Source organism: Trachemys scripta, chromosome 1 (assembly GCF_013100865.1).
Source record: "Trachemys scripta elegans isolate TJP31775 chromosome 1, CAS_Tse_1.0, whole genome shotgun sequence".
NCBI classification, from domain to species: Eukaryota; Metazoa; Chordata; order Testudines; family Emydidae; genus Trachemys; species Trachemys scripta.
The window spans coordinates 267114175-267126967 of NC_048298.1; the positions used below are offsets into that span (position 1 = coordinate 267114175).

General features: G+C 41.8%; 1 protein-coding gene across 13 annotated transcripts in view; it reads left to right on the top strand.

Moving 5' to 3' along the window:
* MYCBP2 (MYC binding protein 2) overlaps positions 1-12793 on the top strand; it is a 395137-nt gene that overhangs the window by 196433 nt on the left and 185911 nt on the right. For all 13 annotated transcript variants that reach the window (XM_034758293.1, XM_034758294.1, XM_034758297.1 and 10 more), the window contains 2 exons: positions 6935-7126; positions 12114-12320. In XM_034758293.1, coding sequence (XP_034614184.1) covers positions 6935-7126; positions 12114-12320 — 399 coding nt within the window. The remainder of the gene's footprint in view (positions 1-6934; positions 7127-12113; positions 12321-12793) is intronic.

Consider the following 12793-nt stretch of genomic DNA (forward strand, 5'->3'; position numbering starts at 1 on the left):
TGGACTTGAATCTATATTTGGTCAAGAAAAAATTCAAGATGGTCACATCTTTTCTGTTTCTTGCCCTGGATGCTATTGATTCTTACCTATAGGGAAACTTCCCTATCACCACAGTATCTTAGATTAATTGTAGGCGGAACATCATGAGTACGTTCAGGGCTTTGAGGCTGGCATCAGTCCCAGTTGTTTTCACAAAATGCTGGGTAATGGTTGTGGCTTTCTTGCTCAGTTTGGGAGTTCACATGTTCCCCTAAATGGATGATTAGTTCACCCATGACACCACTCTGGAGATATCAGATTAATCTAATTTACCACTGTTGTCTTTTGTGGTGCATTTATTTGGAAATGTGTCTGCGTCACAAAAATAGTGATTGAAAAGAAGAAATGTTAAGGGGCTTAAATTATCATGCTTGTTGTGAGCTCCATATTTAGTAAAATCTGCTGAGAGTGGAAAAGGAAGGTTAAACCCATGTTAACTCAGTGATTTTTCAAAAAGGGTGTTAATGACTTGCATGTAAAAAAAGATGATTTGGGAGATGAGTGGGTGTAATTGCCATTCGTGTTTGTTTGCATTTTGAGTGTTCTCATCAGGAGGAGAATAGTTCTCAAACTAAAGGTTTATATCCTTGAAAGAAAAGCAGTTATAAATGAAACTATCCTGCCAAATCCATATACTGCTCAAAATTGAAAAAGTGCAATTGTGCAATTTCTCGATTTCCTGTTGACAATAAAACAAGATGTTGAACTTGCGGGGGAGGGGAGAATCAAGGTAATTTGGTGCAAGATGGATTATGTTTTATGGAATGATATTATGTTATTGGTAGCGATTTCTCCAGTAAGTTATCGTTTTTGCCTTTGTATATGCAATATGTATATACTGCTGTCAAATGAGACACTTCCTCATCTTGATTATTTTCATAGCGCCCTGTTTTCGTTTTTTAAAATGTTCGTAATAGCTTTCATTACCTACAGTAAAGACTCTGTAGAGGTTGGAGTCCCTGAGATCAAGGATATTTTATAAAGTTAACTGCATTTGAAGAAAAAAGGTAGTGTGCAACATTCCTAGTGTAAACTAATATTTTTAGCTAAAAATACCCACCAGTTTTATAGTAGAAGCACAAACCCGAGACGATGAATAGATCAAGAAATATCTTCAGTAAAGAATTTTTACATTTAAGTAATTTTGCTGTCCATAGTACTGAAAAGCAGCAAGGCTGGCTAGATAGTACATGCATAATATAGATACCTATAGATATGTATTTATATAATACAATGTGACTCTAGTTTTCCTTAATACAAATAACTTCAAGTAGTTGTGATAGTTAAAGTTGCAAAACTGCATGGTGTCCTCATACTCTTATACTGACAGATTTTCATAGATTCACAGACCTTTCAATTTCACCCAGTTACCTGTGCATTAAGCCTAGTAACTTGTGTTCTGTTTGTCTAATGTACATCTTCCATAAAGGCATCCAGTCTTGTTTTGAAGACTTCAAGAAATGGAGAATCCATTACCTGCCTTGGTTGTCTGTTCCCGTGGTTAATCACCCTAATCACACACAACCCAGTCCATAGTGTTTGTAGAAGCGAGTCTAGACTTGATCACAGCCAAAAGTGTATCTTCAATAGTACAGGTTCCAGGCCACAGAAGAGCTTGCTGCACAACTCAGACTAAGCCCACAGATGCAGGTTTGCTCCTTTTTCATCCTCCTGTGTCATGGGGCATCCTGCATTTGTAAGACATGGTTGACTGCATGACTAGCTTCACACAGTTTACTCACCAAACAGAAACAGTATAAGCAAGTTAGTCTCCCTCCCACACAAGAGGAGGTAGATTCCCTCCAGTAGCCTTTCTAGCCCTGTGAAGAGAATAGGAGCTTGTTTTTTGGATGGGCATTTAGCCTAGAAAAGCTTGTTCAGAGGCAGTTCGTGCTATTCTCAACAGTTGGAAAAAGTCCATGAAAAAATACTACACATCCAAGTGTCAAAGGTTTTCCATCTGGGCCAATAATTGTCACATAATTCCAGAAAAAATCAACATCCCTACTATCCTGGACTACTACTTCTCCCTGAAGATCTCAGGTCTTTCCCTTAGCTCAATAGGTGTCCACTTGGGAGCTATCAGTGCCTGCCATCCTCTGATCAATGGCTGCTCTGTTTTTGTCCATCCTGTAACAATTCATTTTTTGAAAGACTTAAGTTAGAACTTTCTCAGCTGTAAGCAAATCTCTTCCTTCTTGGGACTTCAGTCTGGTCCTCTCAGCACTAACAAGGCCTCCTTTTGAACCATTGGTGTCTGGCTTCCTGTATCATTTCTCCATAAAAGTCATCTGCTTGGGAGCCATCAACTCGATTGGATGGATGGATGAACTGGGAGACTTTATGGCAAACCCACAATACACAGTCTTTCACAAAGTTAAGATTATGCTGAGACTGAATCAGAAGTTTATTTCTAAAGTGATTTCAGACTTTCATCTCCATCAGCCCATCACCTAACTTTTCCTGAAATTTCACACCTCTAGCAAATACAGATGTCAGCATTTCCTGTATGTTCATAGTGCAGTGGTATTCTATCAGCAAAGAATAAAAACCATTTAAATGGCCTATGTTCATATCACTTGCAGAATGGATGGCAGGGAAGACATATTGTCTGAAAAGACTTCCCAAATGGATCTGAGGGTGCATCCTACTGTGTTATGAACGAACACTGCTCCACTACAAGATTTGAAAGTCCACTTTACCAGAGTTCAGACAGCTTCAATAGCTTTTGAGATGTTCCTATTAATGTAACCTGTAAGTCAGCCCATACTTCTCCAGATATTAGGCCTTAGTACCAGCCTTGAAAGCTGACACTTCCTGTGCTCCCGTCTGTGGTGTTCCAGTCTTCCTCACACCCACCACCACAATAGACGCTGCTCATCGATCACCCACAATGGAATACACAAAGAAGAAATGGGGAGGTTACTTATCTGTGCTGTGGCTGGAGTTCTTTGAGATATGTGGTCCTTATCTGTATTCCACCATCCATCCTCCTCCCTCTGCTGCAGACTTAATTATTGATTCATGCTAGAGAAGGAACTGGAGAAGGTGCACTTCCCCTTAAGCTCTCAGTCCGGAGCTCAAGGGGGTGAACAATGCAGGCACAGACCAACGAACACTGCTAGCAAAAATATTCCGGTCTCAGGCACATGTATACCCCCATAGTGGAATACAGATAGGGATCACACATTTTGAAGAACTCCAGTTACAATACAGGTAAGTAGCCCCCCTTTCATGTGCCTCCACATACAGTTTATGGGCTGCTGCAGTGGAGTTTGTTTTTATGAATTTAATACAACTGTTCATGTATCTCCACACACTGATTATGGACTCTTGTGTTGTTTTTAATAAATTCATTAAAGGGAACCTTGTCATAGAACCTTGGAACATGTTCTTATTTGCAAATAGAATACTTTATTTAAAACAAGCATGTAAATAATTTTAAAACCTTACAGGCATACCAGGTGCCATCAAGGTGAAAAAGACAGTAAACGAGAACAGTCAGAAAAAAAGTGGGAAACAAGTGCAAAATGGCCAAGCTATTTACAGTGGTACCACAGCAGTTCTCCCATGTTCCCCTTTTCTTCTTGCCCATTCTGGTGTGATTTGCATGCATAAGCTGTGGATGAACAGGTGTAGACTGATGTACAGGGTACATTTTATTGTTCCATGCACTGTTTATTGCTTGGATCATGAACCAGACAACCCCAGAATTGTCCATTGTCTGCAGAGGCTGCAGCATGTGGTAGCGTGGAGGGGGACTCAGCATGTGGAGCTAGAGCTTGTAGCCTGGTGGCATGACAGTGAGCAACCTCTCAAAAAGCTTCTGGTGCTACACCCTGTCCTCCTTCCTCAATCTCTGGCCATGTTGCACAAACTACATCACCAGTCTCTTCTCCTGCTATGTTGCCTCCCTCTGTCTATAGTCTTCTCTTGTAATCAAGCTGTTCATCAGCCCTGGCCAGAATTCCTGCATCATTTCATTCCTGATTCTTCTTGCATATTAGTTGAGAATCTGCTTCCCCAGGCTTCTGGTTCCTTGCCTCTGCCCAGCAGAGGTGAAAGGGTCTGCTAAGGAAAATAAGATCACATTGTCTGACTCAGGTGTGGGTTGGGGAAGACACTATTGCCCTTTTTCCAGGGCTGCAGTACTTCAAGGTCACAGGATATGATATTTTATATGAATTGGATTTATTTTATTCATCTTTCATTCACTGGCCAGTTTAGAAGCTCCTGCAAGCCATGCTTTAAGCCAAGAGACATGATAAATTGACATACCAAAATCAATTAAAATAATAAACAAGTCTCCTTATTTTTTCCCATTGATGCAGAGGTTTCCTATAAAGAGGACCCTGTTACTATGATTTTACAGTCCTTTAAGGCAAGACAAAGTCTGGAGGACATTGTGGTTCTAGAAGTGCTTGGATAGAAACAGAGCAGCAGAGGAGTGCCATCTGTCTGTTCTAAGGAGATTTTTTGGCATCTGGTGTCTGATCACATCTGTGAATGGAGTGGGCTTCTGAACTACAAAGGAGCCATAATAAGTATTCCCGGCTCTGGAATTTAACCAACCATCTAGAGTTCCTACTCTGTGGGTATGTCTACGTAGCCCATGGCAGTGAGCCTCCCAGTCCGGGTTGCTGGACTCGGACTAGTACTCTAAAACTAGCTGTGTAGGCAGGGCTTTGAAGTTTTGGCTTGGGCTAAAGGTTGGTCTCTGAAGTCAACCCATATCCCTAGGCTTCAGAGCCTGAGCTCCAGCCCAACCCACAATACTAACAGATATGTTTAGGGGTAGTGCAAGCCTGAGTCTGTTCACCTGAGCTGGGAGGCTTGCTGCCAGGAGCTGTGTATACATACTGTGTGAGAAGTTCACATGCATCACCAGCCAGAAATGGGTGCTCTCCAGGGCCATCCCAAAACAGATCCTCTGAATATGGGCCTAGGATGTGCTGCAGCTGCTGTGGCAGCATAGCCTGATCTGGGACTGGCATCAACAACAGGGTTACTTTGAGGGGTTGATTTAGCAACTGCAGGCACTCTTCTGGTTCTGCCTCTGTGGTTATAAACATCCCTGCTCAGGCCTCTTGGTGTGGTCCGCAGCACCTGATCAAATTCCTTGTAGAAGGGGCAGGTAGATAGGGAGTTCCCTGGGGTGTGGTTCCTGTCCCTGGGTTTGTGGTAGGCATTCTTGAAGGACTTAAACCACTCCCAGCATTGAGCTCTGGGCTGGTGGAGCACAGGTGCTGCCAGCCTCTCCAAGATGCTTATGTACACATATTCATTTCTTGTGTTCTTGCTGAAACTATGGCTCTTCTCCTCACACCACAGATTCATCATAATCTTTCTATGTTCCTCTGTCCAGCTAGCAGTATGCTGAGTGTTAGTCTGCTTCTTAGTTGTGGGAATAGCTAATGTACGATAGGGTTAGCTGAGGAGCTCACGTGAAGGATGGATTAAATGCCTGGCAGTTGTATTTTAACCAGGAGGTTGCTTCCAGTTCCTGGAAGTCAGGTGGGAAAGTTTGAGGATTAAAGGTTCAGAACACACAGGCCTATGGGATTGTGGGATAGCATTGATGATCTTTCCAAACACAAGCCTGGTGACCTGGGCTTTGCCTACATCCACACTGCAAATCTAGCAGGCTTAGACCTGTGCCACAGTAGGATATGGATCAGACTCATGCCCCTGGGCTAGTCAGCAGGCCTGCATCTTGAGAGGCTTCTGGCACCTCTCAGAAGGCTGTGTGTGAATGGTACAGGGGGGGTTGGGTGTAAAACTGACTCAGAACCTGGGTTGACTATGCAATGTAGACATACCTTTACAAAAAGCAGAAGCTTCTGGGACAGAGAAGACATGCAGACTGTTTGATACTTATCTGGTTAATCTCTGCATTGACTTTCATTGTATGATTCATGATGAATGCTATATGAAAAAAGGTGAGACATTCTCCTCCAGTAGAGACAGCTTTCATTGCTGGGATATAGCTATTGATGAGGTAATGGACTATAAGGGTCTGTTATGACCGTTGTGACTATGCACAAGCCTATTTAGGAATTCTCTTTCCGGTTATAGCATAATATTCTTAATGAAACCTAGTTTTTATTGTATTTGAGAAGACAAAAACATAAATCTGTCTGGCTGAATGAATTGTTGAATTGCTACGATTGTACAGTAAACATGAATTAGTGTCAACATTTTCCTTAAGTCCTGATTTTTAAAATTTATGATGATCTAATTTAAAAAGGCACTGATACTTCAATTACTGCAAGATAATTAAATTCTTTCATTACAAGTTGACTTTTATGTAGAGGTACTGGGGGTTGAACTGGTAAAATCTTATTCTCAGAAAAATTGAGGTTTTTTTCTGTTAAAGTAGACCCACGTTTCAAATAAAAGTTGGAGTTTTTTGAGTAGTGGGTGAGTGTTTTCCTTGGATTGCAGAGTATCAGTGCAATTTTTAGATTGGGATTCTTTTTGTAACTGGTTTGTACATCCTACTACGTATGAGCATTGCTGAGACTGTGTACAGTTTTTTAATATTTTTTTTTAAGGAATCAAAATTTAAAACGTTCACCACCATTGCAGTTCTGAGAAATGTCAGAGTCAATGCAAAAAATGCAATGATGTATAAAGGATAGTTTATACGTTGATGTATGTGAAGTTTTACCAGATAAATCTGCTAATCATCTTATTCACAGCTCATGCAAAATGTAGGAATGTGAATTTAGCATCACAAATTTTTTTCTTATGGTTTGATTTTAAAGTGATCTGAAGTTCTAATTAAGAAAGGTACCGATGCCTCAATTATTATTACAGATAATTTATTTTATTACAAGCTGATTTGTATATAGAGATACTGTTTGTCATTTCTAATACTTTTTTCATACCACAGAATGAAGAAAATATCTCAGGGATGACAAGCTTTCGGGAAGTGCTAGAAAAAATGCTGGTTATAGTTGTGTTACCAGTCAGAAACAGTCTTAGACGAGAAAATGAGCTCTTCTCTTCACACCTGGTTTCCAATACCTGTGGACTTCTTGCTAGTATTGTGAGTGAACTTACAGCTTCTGCACTGGGATCTGAGGTAATAATGATTCTGTAAAATTATCTTTGATATAAGTGTTTTACAGTATTTGTACATTGAGTGTAATATTTACTGTGATCGCACTTAATGTTTCTACCTGTGTGAAAATTTTTACTGATTTTACTGCTGTTCCTCAGATGTCTCTCTCAAACAACTAAAATATTTCTTTTTAAATTGTGTAATCACTCTCTATTATTGAAGTGCTGTTCACGATTAGCCATTTTGTTATGGCTGAAGAATACAGTGTACCTTTCCCAAAATTACAGCAATTACTCTGTGTACAGAATGAATTTTTTGAGAATTTACAAATAATACTATTCAGGTAGAGTTAAAATTAAATATCATCTCATTTAAGACGGTTTGGCCACTGTTTCTTCCTGCTCCTGAACACAAGCCAGATAGCTGTTATTGGCTATTAAGGCTTGCATCCTCCTTCCCTTCAACGGCCTCCACCAATTGGTCTTTTAATTTAGTCACCTCTGCCACAAGGGCATTATTTTCTCAAACTAAGTTTCTAACTACCTATATCAAGCCTTGCAGAAGGACTCTTCTAACCTTCTTTTGCTTCCTATCCTGCACAGTATTCGTAAGGAACTGTTCAATTTCACCACAAACTGATAAGGAGTGTTGAGGAAACCCAAAAGTGCCTCAGGTCCCCTTGGACCTCACAGTGGAGCAACCTGGCCAGCAGATAACTCCAACTCATGGCCAGGAGTTTACAGATTATATCCACTAATAGTAGAACCTTATTAATCAAGCAAGGTTCAGATAACATTTACATGAACTATCAGACAGATAACCATTGATATGATGGGTTAACAAGTACCTTTTGAATACTTCATGACTACATATGGCATTTCAATCATTATCCAGTGTAGCCTTTCATGAGTGCAACATTGTTACAGCTCCTCATCTGAGGAGTCCCTTTTGCACATGCTCCAGCCCACAAAGTTCATCCAGTGGGCAGCTTGACTGACATCTTTAAACTCTCACCAACCTACTCTCCTCCCAGCCATGTCTCAAATGGCAGTATAGCCTACACTAAGGGCTGGTCCACACTGACCCTCCTACTTCAAACTAAGATACCCAATTTCAGCTACGTTATTCACGTAGCTGAAGTCGAACTATCTTAGTTCGAATTTACCGTGGGTCCCCACACGGCAGGCAGGCTCCCCCGTCGACTCTGCGTACTCCTCTCGTGGAGCAGGAGTACCGGCGTCGACGGCGAGCACTTCCGGGATCGATTTATCGCGTCTAGACCAGATGCGATAAATCGATCCCAGAAGATTGATTGTTTACCGCCAGGTCCGGAGGTAAGTATAGACGTACTCTAAGGGTGTAAGGGAAGTTGTGGATTAACCTCCCCTCCAATTCCTTCTTTCCACTGTATGGTCTGAGTCAGAAGAATCTTCTGTGTCCAAAGCTGCTTCAGTCTTCTTATCTGTTGACATATATTGTAAATAATTCTGTAAATAATAGTGTTTTTATAGTTTTTAGTGCCTTTCTAGTAGACTTTTTAAGTTGTATAGAGCATTTTTTTTCCCTGCCTTGAGGACTCTCCCTATTTTCTCCCTTTGGAAGAAGGACTGTGCACAGAGTTCCAAGGCTTAAGAACTGTCTCCCCTGCCCCTGCTCCTTCTTGGTCAGCAGTGACTACTAACGCTGCCTTTACTGCCTTAGAGAGGCTCATGTTTCTGCCACGTGCAGCATCTGCCACTCTTTCCGACCCCAAACTTGAGAAGGACGAGAGCTTCAACAGAGGAAGCACCTCATGGAAAAAGCCATGAGACCCCAATCAGATCTAGACCAGGAGTACTCCCCTCCCCCCACCTGTACACAGGCCTCCGTCTGCAAGCAGCGCCCCTCCAAGCATGAGCTCTCAGGCTTTTCATGAGAGTGAGGGGCACTCTCACAAATGCAGGATCAGATCTCATGCTTGGGCCCTAAAGACTTGGATCTGCCTACATTTTTTGATCACATATCAATCTCCTAGAACTACGGGCAGTATGAAAGGCCTAAAGTGCTTTCCTCCCACTTCCATGGTCCTGCCCTGTCTGAATAATGTTAGACAATATGATGACTGTCTTCTCTATAAACAAACAAGGAGTAAAATCTCTTTCTGTATAGAGGCCATCCACTTATGGAACTGGTGTATCTGGAATTACTCCATTCTTTTAGTGATGTACCTCCTTCATGCACAAAACTCTCTGGCAGACAGTTTCAGCAGACACATCTCCATAGACCACGAGTTGGTGATTCACAATTCATTTTCATTGCACCTGTCGGGGCAGGTATCGACAGTCTTACTGAATAGTTAGAACTGGGTTGAGGGCATCAGGGACTGGATCTGGGGACCAAGGGTCAGAGCCAGGAGCAGGGAAGGGAACGCAGGGCTGGAGCAGGATAGGATCAGGGCTAGAGAAAGGCAATAGCAGGCAGAGGCAAGAGTGGTCACAGCTGTGGGCAAAAAGCATTGAGTAGTTGGTGACCAGATGCTGCTGAGCTTAACAGGAGGCCTGCTGGCTCTCTTCAGCCAAATGGACCTGTCAATCAGGCAATCCTAATCACAACTCAGTTGAGCTCATTAATCAGCCTGGAGGCTGGCCTGGCTAGTCTTTGCGCTCAGCTGAAGTTGTTCAATCATGATAGCACTCAAGTGGCCCAGGCAATTCTGGTTTCTGTACCTCCTGCAAATCTTCAATCTTCCCATCAGCATCTAGCCCTTCCCAGATCTGCTGAATCAGGAGAATGGTGGGATCAGATATGACAACCCAGACTATCTCCACATCACAGCCTGGTATTTGGATAGGCATCAGACCTACAGTGTTCATTTTCGGAGTCCAGTTGGACTGTTTTCAACTACAGCAGAAAAGACTCCACCAGAAAATGTTACCTAGGCCTGGTCTATACTACCCGCCTGAATCGGCGGGTAGAAATCGACCTCTCGGGGATCGATTTATCGCGTCCCGTTGGGACGCGACAATCGATCCCCGAATCGGCGCTCTAACTCCACCAGCGGAGGTGGTAGTAAGCGCCGCCGACAAAAAGCGGCAGAAGTCGATTTTGCCGCCGTCCTCACAACGGGGTAAGTCGGCTGTAATACGTCGAATTCAGCTACGCTATTCACGTAGCTGAATTTGCGTATCTTAAATCGACTCCCCGCTGTAGTGTAGATGTACCCCTAGATTAATTAAGGCATTTCTCTAGCTGGGCACAACAAAATCTCTTCTCTCCAAAGACTGTGCTGGGATCCTGGTATTGACTGCCTCCTCACTCTCAAGACAATCAGGCCTTTCTACTGGCTTGCAGCAGGTCCACTTAACAGCAATCAATGCCTTCCACCTCTGGAGGAGAACTATTGTGTTTTTATTCACCTGCGTACAACCAGATTCCTAAAAGGCCTCATGAGGACCTTCCAAGCACTAATGAAGCCCACACACCAATGGGACCTCAATCTTGTATTCTCAATACTTACCATACTGTCATTTGGACTGTTAGCTGCATGCTCAGTGTTCCACCTGTCTATGAAGATCTCCATTCGCGTTGCCATCATGTCAGGCAGGCGGGTGAGTGAACTGGGAACTCTTATGGCTGATCTGCAATACACCATGTTTCATAAGGAAAAGGTTTCCTTTTGCCTCCACCTGACTTCATCCCTAAGGTAATCACCAAGTTTCACATGAATTCGCCTACCAGTATTCTTTCCAAAACCTCGTGCTTCCAGTGAGGGGGAAAATTTTCATTCCCTTGACCTCCGAGGAGCTTTTAACGTTTTATTTGCAAAGAATGAAATCAATTAGGAAGTTGTCTAGACTATTTGTCACCATAGCGAGTGATCGGGGCAAGCATTGTGTGCTCAAAGACTCTCTAAGTGGATCTCTGGCTGTATCATCCTTTGCTATCAGTTAGCACATCTTCCTTCTCCAGTCACAGTGAGGTCCTATTCCACTATAGCACAGACAACTTCATTAGCATCTCTTCAGGAAGTACTTATATTGGACATTTGTAGGGCAGCCTTTGTGTTCCATCCACAACTTCATGAAGTATTAAGCTTTAGTCCCAGCCTCTTCTGCAGACCCAGTCATTGGGACAGTAGTATTATACATCTATACTGCTGCATCCTTGTATCCCCTCCTAGTTGACTACTGCTTAGCAGTCACCCACATGTGCAATACTCATAGGGACCAGCACTCAAGAAGAAATGGAGGTTACTTACTTGTAACTGGGGGGTCTTTGAGATGTGTAGTCCATATCTATATTCCACTACTCATCCTCCTTCCCCTCTGCTTGGGATTATGTCTGGGTTCATGATAGAGAAGGAACTGGGGAGGTTGTTGATCTGCACCTTCCCTTGTAACCTCAGTACTGAGCATGAGGAACGCCAGGGGCAAGGATGCAGACCAACAGACACTACTTGCAAATTCTCCCTTCTCGTGCACATAGAGAGCATGAATACAGTGTGTGGAGTACAGATAGGGATCACACACTCAAAGAAACTCCAATTACAGGTAAGTAATTTTCCATTTAGTAGTACAACAGTACTTCCAGTATTTTGCCGTATCCATTCTTAAAACAAAAGCTGCAAAAATCAGCTGAACTTTTTGACCCCTTAAGAATGAATAAAGTGATTCATTTGATCTGCTAAGAGTGACAGAAGTGATACATGACATTAACATATTGTATATATTTCCTTCAAAAGAAATTTCAAGCAAAATTTGCCATTTTAAAGTTTCTAAAATATTTCCTGCTTAGTTTTGTTAAAAATATTTAGTCAGATATTTTAGACAAATTGAGAAAAAGATGCAGTTACTATAAATCTTTTTATTTTTAACTAAATTTGCAATAAAGTCCTCTTTTGTGAGTCTCTGTTCTAACACCTGCTTCCTACATTTACTAAGTTAAAATATTTATATAATTGAGATAATTTTGCTTTCTTCCATTAAAACAAAGTATATTCTAGTTGTTGCTTATATTTATTTCTTTACAGGTTGATGGACTTAACTCCCTTCATTCTGTCAAATCCAGCACAAACCGATTCACTAAAACAAGTCAGGGAAGAAGTTGGAATACTGGTAATGGGTCCCCTGATGCAATCTGTTTCTCTGTGGACAAACCTGGTGTAGTTGTTGTAGGGTTTTCTGTTTATGGAGGAGGAGGAATTCATGAATATGAGCTGGAGGTGTTAGTTGATGATGTAAGTATTGCACTTGAAAAAAAAAATCCAAACAAAAATAATATATGGTAAAGTAGGACATGTATATTTTTACTCTCCAAGATATCAGTGCACCAATACAACATGTTACAACTTAATATTAGTATGAATATGAGTAGCATTATTCCAAATAAAATCTTAAAATTCTTTGGATTTAATAAATACAATTATAACACTGAAGTATGGAAAGAGAGAAGCTGTGGTAAGGGGAGGCCATATCCTTTCAGCTGAGTTTTATCAGTATATAGATATGTTGTTTCCAACCCTGAGGGGTGGGAATGGCAGCCTATTCGGGAAGGGGAAGTATGGCGGAGGGAAATCTGAAACAGAATCGTAGTGAGAGTAAATTTGTTTCCCTTCCTCCTTGCAAATGTACTCCTTTAACTATGAGTAAACAGCAGTTGGATTCTGAAAGCCGTCCTCCATCTTCCCCTGTTTTCTCAATTAACCCTAAT